This window comes from Medicago truncatula, chromosome 4 (genome assembly GCF_003473485.1).
Source record: "Medicago truncatula cultivar Jemalong A17 chromosome 4, MtrunA17r5.0-ANR, whole genome shotgun sequence".
NCBI lineage: Eukaryota > Viridiplantae > Streptophyta > Magnoliopsida > Fabales > Fabaceae > Medicago > Medicago truncatula.
Genome location: NC_053045.1, coordinates 4,595,806 through 4,613,695, shown reverse-complemented (window position 1 = coordinate 4,613,695; position 17,890 = coordinate 4,595,806). Strand labels below are relative to the sequence as shown.

Below are 17,890 nucleotides of genomic sequence, written 5' to 3'. Positions count from 1 at the left end.
CTGAAAAAGTAGGACATTTCTGCAATTTTTCGAAAAAGTGAGATATTTTTGTGTTTTTTGGCAAAAACTAGTGCAGGAAGAAAAAATTCCAACATATGTTGTTATAGCATATGAAAGTAAGATGACAAAAGGTAGTGCGACTTTTAAGAGAGAAAAAGGAAATAATAGTGAACTATTTGCAATTATTGAACTCCTTAGATAATTCGTTTGATTTCCTGAGTCAGGTATGTAACACTTATTATTTAGTTCTAGTACAACAACAACAAATTCTTCAAGTATTGGCTATAAAGATCAAACATTGTTATAATGTTATACTTCCGTTATTCCGTAATAATTGTCGCATTTAAAAATTTTACACATAGTAAGAAAATATGACAAATGAAAGAAAGTAAATGATAATTGCACTATTGTATTACTTATGGACAAGGAAAGCTGGGAATCAAGAATTGGACTAAACCCCCTGTCTGGAGCCATGATTTTGTTAGTAAGTACTAGTTATATTGTTATACTATTCATCATGATAACATTAAGCATTAAAAGGACAACATTTAATCATATTAATTATTGTTTAACAATTTAATTTGGCATTGGTTTTGAAGGGAGAACTAATGTAAATGTGACAATAAATAATTGATATATGTAGGAGAGTAACATCCACTTCAATGTTGTTCTGCCAGATAACAGTACAAGAGCTTTTTTGTTTCTTTAACAAAATTTACACAAGAATGATAAAACTTTAAAACTCACCGCAGTAGTATAGGACATGTGCATGATAAAATTCCACACAAAAAATTGCTACCCTAATAGAACAAAATTGTTATGTTTCTATCATCTTATTTGTGATGCCTTCATCGACAATAGATTACCAGAACCGAAGACTCTATTGTATCAGTAGCAGGTGGTCCAAAAATATCCCAAAAGCGAAGCGTCTCATCTCCCCCAGATGAAACCACAGTTAAACCATCTGAACTCTGCAAGACATAAGAGCATTAGTGTATAACTTGAAAGAAATAATCCCCTTGTTAAAGTTTAAGTGGTTTCATTCATGTTTATATGTTTTAACATAGTTGAAGTTGATGTCACTTGTTGAAAACAATCCCAAGCAACTATATTAGATGCTCTTGCCAATGAATGATTGTACTCACATTATTACATGCTTTAAAAATTCACATTGGATGATTAATCGTCTCTCGATTTACCACTATACTGGTTTAAGTAATTATGACTTGAAGCATACCTGAGAAAGATGGAGGACTCTAGAAGTATGGGGATCCAAGCCACCAACTTTAGTCATAGATGGATATTGCCACAAACACAGTTGGTTGTGTTCTGGACTTGTACTAAAGCCATGATGACCACTTAATATCTTCCTTTGATCTTCATCTTCCTTCCATGACAATCATATGAACAACAAATCCAGAATTTTTTCCAGATTCGGCGTCTCACTCTTCCACATCAAGCCAGCCACAAAATCAAAGCAACCCTTCTTCCTCTTCCTCTTCCATTTTCATCACCATTTTCCAATCTCTCCTATCTCACATGTATCTCTAACCATGATAGACCATTGAAACAGAAGCTTCCTCCAAACAACTCATCAACTCATCCACAATCTCTGATTCGCTTCAGATCTCGACCGTTCGTGGAGTTGATGTTCATGATCTGAGTCTCTCACCTCCAATATTCATCTTCCTTCAACCCAGAAAAATCATATTGAGTTTCATATTCAAACTCATCTCTAATATTTTCTTCATCAGGAAAAAACCCATCTCCATATTTAAACACAGTTGAACAACAACTCCACCCTCTATCTATTGATAGTCTCATTTTCTTCTCTGTCTCCTTCAAAATTCATCATCTTAGGAGTTCTTTTATGGTCAGATGGACTTCTTTTATGGTCAGGTGCCCGATGCTATGAGAAGTTTGTGTGCTATATGTTATAGCACATGTCGAATATCACTCTCTCTCTCTCTCTCTCTCTCTCTCTCTCTCTCTCTCTCTCATTTTATTGCTTTGAAGACCAGAAAGAAAATTAAAGATTAAATGGCTTAGTAAACCACTGTTTGACGAAAGCAAAGCAATTACACAGGTCATTAAGAAAACAAATGCAGCACTCCCCCAATAGGATGATGAAAATGAATTGTGAATGCCAGGACTCTTTGAGTGCTTGATAGAATTGTGTCCAATCATGAGAAAAGTTTAAGCAACAACAAGAGCACATGCTGAAAAAACTGCTCACAGAGAATTTTTAATTAAGGGTATAACACTGAATACTTGCATTACCAACAAACTATAGGAGCAGGGTAATATGCAAGGTTTGATATTGAGGCTGCAGACACAACGTGCAATTACACCAATCTTTGATATTGAGGAAAATTGTGGATAGCTGATGTTGCAAAACAATTGCGATTGTTGTGATTCGGTCAAAGGTGTCCCAAAATCCTCGACGTTTAGGCTACAATTGAAGCTGAAGATTACAACTTAAAACCTTGGTAATATGATAAGGATGCATACAATTGCAATGGACAATGGTTATCAGGTTTTAAGACAAATTTACTGCCCGATAATGACAAAATTTCAAATAAAATAAACAATCAATCTAGAGAGGCATCACCTAGTCAGGCAAAACCTGCGGCTGAGTAATCCAGTCAGCAGAAGTAGGGAAGAAGTTGAACGAAACAATGTATGCGGCAAGCAAGAAGCCAATATCCTCAACATCAAGGGAACAGGTCTCTCTTAAACAGTTCTGGAACAAACTACAAGAAAGAGAAATCTCCTACACTAGCCAGCAAAACCAAATTCCACAAATCAAAAATAGAAAGGAAAAGAATGACAATTCTCAATGCGAGCATCCTGACACAACAATAAAAAAGATGCATGCTAAACAAAATAGTTCTTTCCTATGGCATGTATATGACAGGATAATGTAGTTTTTGCCTGACATTTATTTACTTAATGCAATACTGTTGTCTCCTAAATCAAAGGAAAAGTAAACTCTATAGGCACACACTTATAAGAATACATTGAAGAGCCAACTAGCGACTTGATTGGGATAATTTAAACCATGTCTTAGACTCACATAGTCACAGAGAAATTCTTCTAGAAGCGTACTGGGATTGCTGCGATTGTTTGCATTTGGAAAGCCTTCTCTACAAATTTGGAAAGCCTTCTCCACTATTGCTTTCTTCTTTTTTGTCTTTGATTAGAATCATCTGTGGACTCTACTTGAGGAGAAATCCTCTTGGAAGAGCATTCATTTTCATCACCACCAACAATAACATTCATATCTGGTGCATCACAATGGTCTATTTTTTCGTCAATTGGTTCATCATATATGAGATAAACTGCTGTCTTCGTCACAATGACATTGTTCACCATAACAACAACTATCTCCACTTTGTCACCAGGTTCCATATTCGATATCATTCTCTGCCAGTCCTCCCTTTCAAAGGACGATAACGCCTCTCTCTTATAGAGTTGAATGGTGGTCTTTGTGTGATTTATCACCAACACATTTTTAAGGCCATCTGATGTCTGATGTTATGTCATCTGGGCTTGAAGAATAGACAATGCACATTATTGTCTTCAAGCTATGTCCTTCCACTTGAGGGACTTCAAAGATTACAGAATAACCTTTGGAGTTGAAAGTTGACCAATTTGGGTAATTATCACCGGGGAGCAAAAAACTACCACGCCCATCGACAGTCAAATTCTGTAAAAAGTAGAAATATTTGATTTAACAATATATTAATATCACAATCATTTATTCAAAAATTAAATATATAATTATTCGTATTCTTATCTATAAAAATTACAAATTTGGACACCCTAATTTTCCAAACTCCAATTAAATTCGACACCTCATTTTTTCTGTCTCTTTTTTTTTTTTTTTTTTTTTTTATATATATAAGGCTAGAGTGGTGCAAAGGCATCATATGCAATGGTCTGATATTCCAAATATGTTGCACCTCAGACATTGCAAAAAAAATAATTATAATCTTTTGACAAGAAAAATATTGCTGAATAATTTACAAGTTACACAAATATTTGCTTGGATTACCAAAACAGAGGTGCATCCATATCAACTAAATAAGAGTGTTTCCAACATACTCTCACTTGAGTGAAACTAATGTAGGTCACACCACTTTTGGAATGCATTCCAAATGAAATGATGAGACGAAACTCATAAATTTACACAATAAGAAAATAAGGGTTGGAAAGAGAATGTCAAAGAGTATGTTAGTAGCATTACTCTTGATACTAATGTTGTGAAATTAACAAATTGTACCACTCACTAAGATGTGCACTTGGAAGATTGCAACTATTTTTCATAAAACAAAATTCAAACAAATGATGTCACAACTCTATGTGCTACGGCGACAACTAAGCTTTATCCTATTAGTTAGGGTCGGCTAGATGAATCAAATCGCATCGTTCTAAAACTGGGTCACGCTCACCAAATGTAATTTAAGCAGTCGGTGACTAAAAGCAAAATTTATGATGATTGTATGAAAAATATCTATATGTTTATAGAAGATGCTTTAAAAAAATATATATATATTTCTAGGATTCCATTATTTCAATTATTAAATGTTTATACCTATATAGCAAAAGAAATGCAAACACTTGCATGTATTTCGCAACAGTTCTAAAGATATCACATTATCATGTAATCGATACATGAATAATAATTCAACTACCAAAACTATAAGACATTAAAGTATAACTATCAGACACATGCAAGAGAGAGAGCGAAACCTGTAAGATAATCTCTTTGAGAATATTGGAGATTAGGCAACTCATTCCCATCTGAATTAAAAGAGATTCCAAGGAATTTTGTGTTGTTGTATCTTGCACTTGACCACGACATTCAATTAATGAAGTCGTCTTCACATCTGACACTTGGGATGTAGTTGCAGTTGATTCCAATTCCGTAGAACTTGTTGCACTTAAGGCATGCAAAATACTTGTTGCATCTTGTGATAGTTGAAGTTCTGATCCACATTCGAGCCAAAGACTTTGAAGCTTCGGAAAGACATTGGAAATAGATGATATATCATGGGAAATACTATTTGTTGCATTTAAAGAAACAAGCGATGACATCCCAGCAGTTGTTTGAAAAGTGGGCGAGAGACCATTTGTTGGTGACATCCAAGACCAAATGATAGAAGGAAACACATCACGTGAGAATCCTTCATATCCACACAAAGAAATAAATCCAATGCGTTTTGACCTTACTACTGAAAAGGGTACTTTTGTTATAGCAGTGTTATTTGCAATCAGAGTGGTTAAAGATTCCATTTGTTCCAAGTCCTCTTCCAACTTGTCAATCATTAAACATCCAGATAGAATGAGAGTTTTCAGAGATTTCAACGTATAGATGTTTCTTGGAAGGTTACAAAGGCTAATACAATTTTTCAAATTTATCAAAAGAATTTTGTTGAGATGTCCAATACTTTGGGAAATCTCAGACAGCCTTGGACAATCTTTGAGTACTAGCTTTTCAAGATTAGGCAAGTATGAAAAGTCAGGCGTCTGTGTCAGACAATGAGAATGACTGAGATTGAGAATTTTCAGCTGATCCATCCTCTGCAAGAACGGAAATATTAAGTAAACTTACGGAAGTTATAACTTCAAATTAATACCTGCATCTCTTTCCACACAAGTTTGACACTGCTGTTTTCTAACTCAATGGAAACTATATTTCTTTGATAGAAGTTTGAAGGTATGCATGCTAACGGAAATCCATTCCAGTGTAGCCATCTCAAATTTCTTGAAAGATATTTAAAATCTCCATCAAGTTGTACACCAGAAAGTTGCAGCAATCTAAGTTTCTTCATGTTCTCAAATGCTTTGGTACTAAAACGTTGTGTACTACGACCTGGCATCTTAAAAGTCAGTCCTTCAACAGCTTTTGTTCCCTGTGAAATATAAAAGACCAAAGTAAAACATCCTATAGAGCTAGGAAGCACAATCATATGTGCAAAACTAAAAGATATAAGGTAGAAAAAAACTTGTAATGAAACCAATCATTTGTTACTAGGAGACGGGAAGCACAAACTGATTCACAACCAAACTAATATTCAAAACTTCTGTGCTAACAACAACAAAAGTGAATGTTGATTACTAGCTCAAATGTTTTTTGTTTTTTAAGATTGAGATATTTCAAAATCTAGACTTTCTTATTTAACCAGAAACAAATATTGAAAATCCAGAATATAAAAAAATAAAGTATATGTAGATCTTACAGTATGTTCTAACAAGACATCAAGCACGTCTTCATGAAACCACAACCTACTATGTTCCTCAGGCTCCTTTGGCGATTTCTCACGAATGATTTCTCTTCCCATATCTCGCAGCAAATCATGCATGCCAAGCTTGTTCTTATCATCAACCATTACAAGGCTTCTCTCAACAAGGACACTTATGCCGATTTCTGCGAAAAATCCACAGCCATTTAGTATACGAATAACATCATTTCGATCCATCCCAATAAAGAAACAAGATATGTCGAGGAATATTTCTTTCTGTGTATCATCATTTAAACCATCGTAGCTTATTTTTAACTTCTTATGCACTTCATCATTGGGAATTTTTTTGAGTTTCTCCAATACAGAAATCCACTCTAATAGCTCCCTCTCAAACAAATAGGACCCAAGGACTTCAAGAGCTAGAGGCAATCCCGCACAATACTTAACTCATTTTTGGAAATTTCAGAAAAATCTTCTCTAGGGCTCGTTAGCTTGAATGCATGCCAACTAAAAAGCTCAAGAGATTCACTTCCATCCATTTCTTTCATTATGTATATTTTGTCGACTTGTTTCCCTCTAAGTATATGCTTATCCCTGGTTGTGATGATTATTCTACTCCCTGGAGCAAACCATCTACGACTTCCACACAAAGCATTTAGTTGATCCAATTTATTCACATCGTCAAGTACAAGAAGAACTCTTTTATGACAGAGCCTTTCCTTTAATATAGGTTTTTCCAATTCAATGTTTTGTATCTTGGTAGTTGTTTCTTTGAAAATATCATGCATAAGTTGTTCTTGTAAATACACTTGTCCTGAAACTTGCTCCCAAACCTCCCTAATATTTGCAAGAAAGCTCCTGGCTTCAAAATTGCGACCAATTTTATTGTAAATGGCTTTTGCAATGGTGGTTTTCCCCATTCCACCCATCCCCCACATCCCTAGTAGTAGAACATCATTTGATTGTTGAGTGTCTATAAGTTGAATCATATCTTGCACTCGAGAATCGACTCCGACCGGATAATCAGCAATGAACAAGTCTGTCTTGTCAAGCAAACGTATAACATTTTCAACAATATCTTTGATAACCTCACTTTCATTCCTATACAAAACATAAAATAAAGTCAAGATATCTTCATCTCAGTTATAAGTTGTTTTCATATACTATGGAGAGAGTTTGTGAAAATAGGTTAAAAGTATGAACATGAATAGTTGTTTTCATTTCCTATCTCACTATTTCTTACGTCGTTAGATAAATTCATCAAATAAGCTAATCAAAATAATCTAGTGTTAAATCTAGTAAACCCCCTATGTTTCACAAAATGACGATTTTGGGCCCCTATAAAAAAAACAATAACAATTTCAACCCTTAAGTTTGCCCCCATTGCAGTTTTAGACCTTTAGTCCAATTTTGACCCAATGCACACGTGACATGAATAAGATGCCACGTGTGTAATTTTCAATTTAAAAATAATTAAAAAAAGCCAATTTAAATAAAATGTGTTTTTGAATTAAAAAATAAATGAACAAGGAGTGACTAAGGCTTTGTTTGGATTGGTGGTATAAGATGGAATGGAATGGAGTCAAATTCCATTGTTTGGTTTTGTAAAAAAGTAATGGAATGGAACATGATGGAATCCATTCCATCCAAACAGAGCCAAAATCAAAATGGTAAAGAAGAAAGCCTGTCTCCCGAGAAGTCCACGTGGTTGAGAGAAACTCTCTTCAACCTCGAGAAACTCGGTTCAAGACCCGGCACCGAGAAAAATGGTAAAGAAGAAACATATTATTGTCTTGCTGGAGACTTCTAAACCCCCGCTTGGCCGCTTCCCTGTTTCATTTCTTCATCACTCTATAAATCTCTCTTTTTCCTCTCTCTTCAACTTCATTCTCTTTTAATTCAACAAAGAAAATGGCCTCTCTCTCAAACCTCAACCAACTTCTCCACACAAACACCCTTCCAGTAACCTCTCTCAACTCCACAACTTCAATTTCTCCACCGACCATCAGAGTCGATTTTCTGAGCAAACATGCAAGGAGACAGATTGTAATTTAACAGTTTAATATGTCGATGTTGTCATTGTTGTTGGCAGCAGAAGATTTGGATGTTGATTGTTGAGATTTTGGGTTTAATATTTGAATTTACATGAGTATGTGTTAGTGATGAAGAAATACTTCACTCACAGTTGTTTTTGGGTTTTTTAATGAAGTTATACGAATAGTGTGCTGAATGGGGGCCAAAATGGTAAAAAAGTGCAAATTTAAGAGTTAAAATTGTTATTGTTTTTTTTATATGAGGCTAAAATCGCAAGATTGCGAAACATTCGAGGACAAAACTACAATTAAGTCAATAAGCTATCTTTTGTTATAAAAATAAACTAACACTACGATTAATAATATGTTTATCCAAATATTTCTTAAAATACAAAATATAATGAACGAAGCATATTAAAATGAAGATAGAGAAGAAGTAACTAACCTGGAATTTAAGACAACAAATCCAGCAAGACCTGACGCGCTACGAAGCACATATCTCCAATTTTGCACCAAATTTTCGTTCGTAAGAGGAACCTCATCTCCCCGGTAAGAACCTTCGTTCCATCTTAGCGCCTTCCTTTCCTGCTCTTGTGAAATTCTGTTCACATAAATATCATTCAATAAAGGAGTCGGTGTTAGAAGAAAAATAATATACATAACACTTCTCTATAAATATACTCACTAAACTATTTACTTCTTCAATTTAGTTCCTTAACTACCATTATCCCTCATATTTTTAAAGAAATTGAGGGATCAAATTGATGGATTAAAAATAATTTAATTACTATTTAGCATATTATACAGAGGATAAATTGGAGAGAGTTTGATAGTCCAAGAATTAAATTGGTGGTTTATTATCCTCATGAGCATAGGCTGAGTTCAGACTTGAATTTCCCACTTATTTATCTTAAGGATGAATTTTTAGTCACTAAACTACTTTAAGAAAAATGTTGATGGTTTATTTAGTGCTAGAGTATCAAATTTGGGTATTTTTCATGATTCCTTAATGATGCATGAAAGAGTTATGAATATCTTAAAATCACATATCATTCTTGGAGATCATTTGTTTTTACACTTACTCCTAGAATGGGAAATGGTGTTTTGTTTTCTTGTGTGATAGGAACATTGATCAAGGGTCAAGTTGAGGATGTCGCTCCACAATAAGCTCTCTAAAAATATGAGGATATCATAAATGGAAATGTGTTGAAGGCGTACAAGAGGATGTCAAACAGTTAACATCATCATTGCCTTATTATTATTGGATCAACACAGGAGACCACTCCTTGAAACATTTTCCTAGAAGCACCAAGAAAAAAGGAGTAAGTTCTTGGTGAAAAAAGGTCATGATGTTCTATAATGAGCTAAAATATGCCTTAACTCATTATGAGAAGGCTATTACTTTTCCCACCCTATTCATTTCTCATACACCCTATTTTTCCTCCCAAAAATAACCTTTCTTTGGATTCTAAAATCGAAAATAGATTGATTGAATTTTCGGATTATATATTTCGAAATAGATTTTGCCCAGAATGTTAAAGAAACAGTGGCGTTTATTATTTCATTGATATAATTATAAATGACAAAAACATAAAATTAAAGAGACAAAGATGATTTACGAATTCTTATTTTATTAATATATCATAGTACATTTACATCAAAATTGAACCTTAAAGCTTATTACCCAAAATATTCAAACACCTAATGCTAACTTATTAAAAACCTAAAACTATAACCCTAAAACTAAAACTGCAGCACAAGAAGATGGAGGGGGAGGGGGTTGGGGTAATGTTTGTTTCCTTTCTAGGACAAAAGAGACTTCGATGGTCAACCTACCTAGGAATCATCTATGGACTCTACTAGTGTTTACTTCTTTTTTGTCTTTGATTCTAAAATCCAAAATAGATTGATTGGAAGAGCATTCTTTGATTTGTTGCAAATTCATTGGTGAGTTTACAGTATGTAAGCATTGGTGGTGTATCTGACTTGAGCACATGTAAATATGGTTTTAAAACTTTAGTCAAGCATACATTGTTAAAAGAAATATGATTTTATTGTTTTAGGAATCTTAAGTTAGAGATGATGAACCAGAAAGCTAAACTAGTTTTTTAACTATTATAGGCCAGATCGCTACGTTGCACTATTTGGTGAATATTCTTATGATCCTTCAAAATGGAGGCCTAGTGTGCCATTTGTTGAACAGTTGCAAGCTTTTCAAGAACTTATCAATGAAGGAAAGTTGACTGATTCATAACATGCTTCATCATTTCTATATTCCTAAAGCAGTTTTGATAAAAAAAAATTGTTTAAACTTAGAGAAGCTGAGCAATTTTTTCTATACTCTGTTATTTAGAAACTTAATATGAATCGAATAAAACAGTAACAAGGAGCAAGACAAAACACAAGAATTCATGTCCCTCACTAACCATGATACAATTTTTTGTCAAGAGTACAAACTACAAACTATCAAAAATATCAAAATACTTTTTTATTTTTTTACATAAAAATATTATCGCTCTATCTCTTTAGTATTGTTCTATCTTGTTATGTATTGTTTTTTCCTATCTTGTGTTGTTCTATCCAATACTTACTCTTTTGCAATCAAACACTCACATAAGGTGTGTAGTTTTTTTTTTCCTGGTTACTCCAGTGTATGTAGTACAGTCACCTGTCTGTAAATCTTTCTTCATGTTCATACTAAGAATAAGATGATAAGGATAGAGGAGAAAGAAAGCTTGAGAGCTTAAAGATGAAAAATACTAGAAGGGTGTCATTATGATTCAAAGATACAAAATTGAACAGATAAAGCTTATTTATAGGAGCAATTAGCTTTCTGAGTAACATAACAAATCACATCTTGAATAACAATATCCACTTAAATCAAACATCTCCATATATCCTCATTATTCTTTTCAGGAGAAGTGTTAGCAACACTCACTCTAACTCTAATATTCTTTCTGGATAAATTTTATGCATTGTCCCGCCACTTTGGAAATGGATCTCATATAATGCGTTGAACCCTTCATGAAATTCATCCAATGAAGTGTTAGAGTGAGAGTTGCTATAACTTTTCTTCGTTCTATTTCTATGAATATGTTATATCACATATCAAAACCCAGTCTCTCTCACAGTTTATTGATTTGGAGACCTGAAAGAAAATTAAAGGTTGAATGCTTAGTAAACCATTGTATGAGGAAAACTAATAACTTGGCATAAAGAAATCTTCAGAGTCAATCTTCAGGTAAACTAGAAGCAATTATACAGATCATTAAGATAATGAAGTTGTCATCAATATTGTGCATGCTAAGAATCTTTTGGGATCTTGATAGATTTTGTCTAACTATAAGAAAAGTTTTAGAGAAAACACGAGCAAAGACTGAGAAAATGCTGGCTCACAAAAAGAAAGTTGAAATTAAATAAAACATTCATTGTAATGGTGCATTACCAAGAAAGGCACTGATGAATCCAGTCTAGCTGCAGTAGGGTGAAACAATGTGTGCGGCAAGCCAGATGCTCATACCCTCAACATCAAGGGAACAGGTCTCCTCTTAAACAGTTCTGGAACCTACCACAAGAAAGAGAAACCCTCTATGTCAGCAAGCGGAACCAATTTTCACCAATCAAAATTAGAAAGAAAAAGAATGGCAATTCTCGATGCGAGCATCATGGCACACCGATAAAAAATATGCATGTTAAACAAAATAATTCTTCATTCTTTTTTGACTGGAATAACTCTTCCTTCTTAGAGAGCACATAATATGACATGTATATGACATGATAATGCAGTTCTTCGTTTATTTACTCGATGCAAATACTGCTGTTTCCCACATTGCAGAGTTCATAGATAAAATGAGAAAATGCTAATCATAATATTCGTAACTGTTCAAAATAACCTGCCCAAACATCATAGTTTATACTTAAAATTATTAGAAAAAACTCACCATACCATCCTTTTATGAGTACCACCATGTTTCCAAATTGAATGTTTAAACAGTTTTAAAGCAATAACTAAACAATTAGATAACTAAACAATAACTAAACAATTAGATAACAGAACAATTCGTGCTTACTCAAATTAAAACCCCTAGGAGTTGGCTTTGTGGTGTGAAGACTTGGGATCTAGGAGCGTGCTCTTCTCTAGGTATCGAATTTGAATTCCCCAAGTACCAAAAATTCTTGTGTTGGGCCGCTCCATACAAAGCTTTGTTCTGGTAGCAATTGGGCCCCCCGCTAGTGGTTAGTGGGATTTATCCCCCGGATTAGTTGGTCCTTAGGCCGGATATGGAGTTTTCAAGAGAAAAAAATCAGCTCAAATTAAAATTTACCTGGCAAGTCTTTCACATCTTTCATCTTCAGTCGAGTTTTCTTCTTTTCTGTTTTTGTTTTAAATCATCTGCAGGCTCTACTTGAAGAGAGATCCTCTTGGCAGCACATTCATTTTTATCACCACTCTCAACGAGAACATTCTCATCTGGTGCATGACATTGCTCAAATTTTTCGTCATGATATATGAGATAAACTGTTGTCCTCATCACAATATAACTGTTCCCAAAAACAACAACAATCTCGACTTTATCACCAGGTTCCATATTTGATACCACTCTCTGCCACTCCTCATTTTCGAAGGACGATAATGCCTCTCTCTTAAAGAGTTGAATGGTGGTCTTTGTGTGATTTATCACCAACACATTTTGAAGGCCATCTGATGTTATGTCATTTGGGCTTGAAGAATAGACAATGCACATCATTGTCTTCAAGCTACGTCCTTCCACATGAGGGACTTCAAAATTTACAGAATAACCTTTCGAGTTGAAAGCTAACCAATTTGGGTAATCATCACTGGGGAGCAAAAAGCTACCACACCCATCGACAGTCACATTCTGTAGAAAGTGGAAATATTTGATTTAAAACCATATTAATATCAAAATAATTTGTTCCAAAATTAAATATATAACATTCCTCAAAAGATAATTAGTATTTTGATAAATAAAAATTACAACAATGATATTTGGACACCCCAATTTTCGAAACAATCATTCAGCTCCTCAATTTCTCTCTTCCTATCACATCATCAACTTATCAAATCTATCACGTTACTCTTTCTATTTCTTTCTCTCTCAAGGTATTGATAAGAAGTTTAAGTGTCCACCAAACACTTTCCTAAAAATTATAATCTTTTGACCACCTGGAAAAATTCTGAAGTAATTATAGGAAAAAGTATTGTTGAATATTTTAGTATTGTTACGCACAGAAATATTTGCTTGGGTTCTTAAAAAAGAGACGTGCAGCTTCAACTTACCGTATCAACCAGATAAAAGCAAGGTCATGGTGCTTTTCATTTGATATTTTAGTAGTTCTACCAAGATACTCTCTTTCCAACACACCATCTCTTAATTGAGCGAAATCAATGGAGGTCACACGACTATTGGAATGGACTCCAAATGAAATGATTGAATGAGACCCAGATAAATTTACATAATAAGAAAAGAAGTGCTGGAAAGAGAATGTTGGTACCATTACTCTTGATATTAATGTCGTGAAACTAACAAATTGTTGCTCTCACTAAGATGTGCACTTGGAAAATTGAAGACAATCATTCTTAAACTCGGTCACGCTCATGCAAATATTATTTAAGTAGTTGTGACTAAAACCAAAATTTGTGATGATTGTATGAAAAAAATCTATAAGACATTAAAATCCTTACCTGGTTTTGTAAGAGTTTCTCTCTTCTAATATTGTTTATATTAAAAAAATATATATAACTATAACTATTAGACAAATGCAAAAGAAAGAGTGAAACCTGTAAGATCCTCTCTTTGAGAATATTGGAGATTAGGCAACTCGTTCCCATTTGAATCAGAAGAGATTTCATGCAATTTTTTGCTGGTGAATCTTGCACTTGACTGCGACATTCAATTAGTGAAGTCTTCACATCTGATACTTGTGATGTAGTTGCAGTTGATTTCAATTCCTTAGAATTTGCTGCACATAATGCATTCAAAATTCTTGTTGTGTCTTGTGAAAGTTGAAGTTCTGATCCACACTCAAACCAAAGGCATTGAAGTTTAGGAAGGACTTTGAAAACAGATGATACATTCAAAGAAACATGGGGTGACATTCCAACAGCTGTTTGAACAGCTGGTGAGACATTATTTGTTGGTACCATCCAAGACCAAATTATAGAAGGAAACACATCACGGGAGAATCCTTCATACCCACACAAAGAGATATAGCCAATGCTTTTTGACTTTACTACTGAAAAGGGCACTTTTGTTATACCAGTGTTATCTGCCATGAGAGTGGTTAAAGATTCCATTTGTTCCAAGTCCTCTTCCAACTTGTCAATCTTTAAACATCCTGATAGAATGAGAGTTTTCAGAGACTTCAACGTATAGATGTTTCTTGGAAGGTTACAAAGGCTAATGCAATCTTTCAAATTTATCAAAAGAACTTTCTTAAGATGTCCAATTGTATGGGATACCTCAGACAGCCTCGGACAATCTTTGAGTACTAGGTTTTCAAGATTAGGCAAGTATGAAAAATCAGGGGTCTGTGTTAGATAATGAGAATGACTAAGATTGAGAATTTTCAACTGCTCCATCCTCTGCAAGAAACAGAAATATTATAGAATATAAGCATAAAAAGAAAAACAGAAGCAATTGCAACGTGTCACCAACCATGAGAGTGATGATAAAATATTTCCAAAGACACAGACATTTTTTTCATGCCAACATACATTGTCCAAATAATATCACTCAAACCAATAGATACAAGTATAAACAACTCAAATACGAAAAATAAAACTCCAAATTAATACCTGCATCTGTTGCCATACAAGTTTGACATTGCTGTTTTCTAACTCAATGGAAACTATATTTCTTTGACGGAACTTTGAAGGTATGCATGTTAAAGGAAATCCATTCCAGTGCAGCCATCTCAACTTTCTGGAAAGATATTTAAAATCTCCATCAAGTTGTGCGCCAGAAAGTTGAAGCAATCTGAGTTTCTTCATCTTCTTAAATGCTTTGGTACTAAAACGTTGTGCACTACGACCTGGCAGCTTCAAAGTCAATCCCTCAACAGTTTTTGTTCCCTGTGAAATATAAAGGACCAAAAGTTAAACATGCTATAGAGATAAAAAAAATGTTGTAATGATACCAATAATTTGTTACTAGGAGCACAGAAGCACAAAATGATTAATAACCAAACTAATATTCAAAGCTTTTGCGCTAACAACAGCACAAATGTATTTTGCTTTTAAAGTTTGAGATATTTTAAATCTAGATTTTCTTATTTAACCAAAAACAAATTTTAAAATCCAAATTTAAAACAAAGTATAAGAAGTTCTTACAGTATGTTCTGACAATACATCAAGCACATCCTCATGAAACCACAACCTACTACGTTCCTCAGGCTCCATTGGTGATTTCTCACGAATGATTTCTCTTCCCATATCTCGAAGCAAATCATGCATGCCAAGCTTGTTCTTACCATCGACCGTTACAAGGCTTCGCTCAACAAGGACACTTATTCCAATTTCAGCGAAAAGTCCACAGCCATTTAATATTTGAATAACATCATTTCGGTCCATCCCAATAAAGAAACAAGCTATGTCAAGGAATATTGATTTCTCAGTATCATCATTTAAACCATCATAGCTTATTTTTAACTTCTTATGTACTTGATCATTGGGAATTATTTTGAGTTTCTCCAATACACAAATCCACTCTAATATCTCCCTATCAAACAAATAGGACCCGAGGACTTCAAGAGCTAGCGGTAATCCCCCAGAATACTTAACAACATTTCTGGAAATTTCAGAAAAATCTTCTGTGGGACTCGTTTGCTTGAATGCATGCAAACTAAAAAGCTCAAGAGATTCACTTTCATCCATTTCTTTCATTGAGTATGTTTTGTCAACTCTATCCCTTCTCAGTATATGCTTATCCCTAGTTGTAATGATTATTCTACTCCCAGGAGCAAACCATTTACGACTTCCACACAGAATATTTAGTTGGTCCAATTTATTAACATCGTCAAGTACAATAAGAACTCTTTTATGACATAGTCTGTCCTTTAATATATATTTTCCTGCTTCTATGTTTTGTATCTTGGATGTGGTTTCTTTGAAAATATCATACATAAGTTGTTCTTGTAGATTCACTTGACCATAATCTTTCTCCCAAACCTCCCTAATATTTGCAAGAAAGCTCCTACCTTGAAATTTGCGGCCAATTTTATTGTAAATGGCCTTCGCAATTGTGGTTTTCCCAATCCCACCCATCCCCCACATTCCTAGCAGTAGAACTTTATTTGATAGTTGAGTGTCTAGAAGTTGAATCATATCTTGTACTCGAGATTCGACTCCTACCGGATGATCAGCAATGAACAAGTCAGTCTTGTCAAGCAAACGTGCAACATTTTCAACAATATCCTTGATGACCTCACTTTCGTTCCTATGAAAAAACAAAGAAATGGAACATTTACACACACACACACACACACACATATATATGTATACCTATGTATGTATGTGTCAAAAGTAGAGGGGACATTTGAGTAAAATAAATTATCATTACAAAAGTTGCGTTTGAATGTGTTGATTAGATTAGAAAGTTTGTTAAAAACACTAGAACGGTAAGTAATGAATTACATTTGAACTAGTAGCAATGCACAAATTAGAAATCCTGAATAAAACCATTGATTTAAAAGCACAAAATAATCGACAAAGCATATGAAAGTGCAGAGAGAGAAGTAACCTGGAATTTAGAACAACAAATCCTGCAATGCCAGCAGCATTACGAAGCGCGTCTCTCCACTTTGGCACCATGAATTCATCCACTTTTAAAACTCTGTTCAAAAGATTTTGAAAAGCTTTACCAAAGTCACCTGTTTGACTACGAACTTCCGAGGGATGTACATCGTAGAACACAGGCAGTACCACCTGTCTTGTGGTTCTAAAACACTCCATAATTTGCATCAACTCTTGAAGACACCATTGCGAATCAGCGTAGTTTTTGGAGAAGACAACAACAGAAATTCTCGACTCCTGGATTGCTTGTAGTAGTGTTTTAGAGATGCGATGTCCCCTTTGAAGGGAATGATCGTCCTTGAAAACGATAATTCCAGAGCTTTGAAGAGATGTAGAGAGATGTGAAGTGAATGATGCGCGAGTGTCTTCGCCTCTAAAACTCAAGAACACATCGTACTTTCTTATACTATGAATATCAAACCGATCTTTTGGAGCGAACATGTCATCAGCGTCTATGTTCATATCAGGATCCAAGTCATCAAAAGGAACCTGAGGACTGTGCAATTCTTCGGTGTCAGAACTGTCTGAATGTGAATCAATATTAAACAAATCTTCATCAGAAAAGGAACTTGTTGGGGAAGACATGGGTGAAGTTGTCTGAGCGAGATTTTTGTATTTGGAACTAACTCTTCCCTTACTTGCTGCAGGTGAACCTATTTCTTTGACTATGTTTTGTGTAGACTTTGTTGTCAATACCCAAAATATTAAACAAAACAAAGTAAAGATTATTAGACCAATCAAAAGGAACTTAAATGCTAACACACACACTTTGATCACATCCAACCAAAACATTGACA

General features: G+C 34.4%; 1 protein-coding gene, 1 long non-coding RNA gene and 1 pseudogene across 5 annotated transcripts; 1 reads left to right on the top strand and 2 right to left on the bottom strand.

Annotated features, from left to right (window-relative positions):
- Nucleotides 1-3,435: 3,435 nt before the first annotated feature.
- On the bottom strand, nt 3,436-17,846 carry LOC11414244 (disease resistance protein RPV1). Of its 4 annotated transcripts, none has more exons than XM_003604563.4 (8): nt 17,041-17,826; nt 15,633-16,737; nt 15,099-15,374; nt 14,082-14,885; nt 12,607-13,161; nt 12,352-12,511; nt 11,727-11,846; nt 11,008-11,429 (listed from the first exon to the last, which is right to left on the bottom strand). In XM_003604563.4, exons 1-5 carry the CDS (start codon nt 17,676-17,678, stop codon nt 12,634-12,636), a joined length of 3,351 nt encoding a protein of 1,116 aa, XP_003604611.1. In that variant the 5' UTR covers nt 17,679-17,826; the 3' UTR covers nt 11,008-11,429; nt 11,727-11,846; nt 12,352-12,511; nt 12,607-12,633. The 4 variants fall into 4 exon arrangements, with proteins under 4 accessions (XP_039688480.1, XP_003604611.1, XP_024638275.1 ...); XM_024782507.2 differs by having other exon boundaries at nt 12,352-12,489; XM_024782506.2 differs by having other exon boundaries at nt 12,352-13,161.
- Nucleotides 5,561-9,522, bottom strand: LOC11417885 (disease resistance protein RPV1-like; annotated as a pseudogene).
- On the top strand, nt 8,678-9,786 carry LOC11419200 (uncharacterized). Its single transcript, XR_003011548.2, has 2 exons — nt 8,678-8,830; nt 9,405-9,786. It is a non-coding gene; the product is annotated as an uncharacterized lncRNA (long non-coding RNA).
- Nucleotides 17,847-17,890: the final 44 nt, after the last annotated feature.

What these genes read in the sequence shown, in the direction of transcription:
- LOC11414244 (XM_024782506.2), bottom strand. Translation starts at nt 17,678, where the DNA reads ATGTCTTCCCCAACAAGTTCCTTTTCTGATGAAGATTTGTTTAATATT. An exon ending in ATGTATTGTCAGAACATACT is followed by an intron (nt 15,375 to 15,632) that starts GTAAGAACTTCT and finishes TATATTTCACAG; the next exon opens with GGAACAAAAACTGTTGAGGG. An exon ending in TCAAAGAGAGGATCTTACAG is followed by an intron (nt 13,162 to 14,081) that starts GTTTCACTCTTT and finishes CACTTTCTACAG; the next exon opens with AATGTGACTGTCGATGGGTG.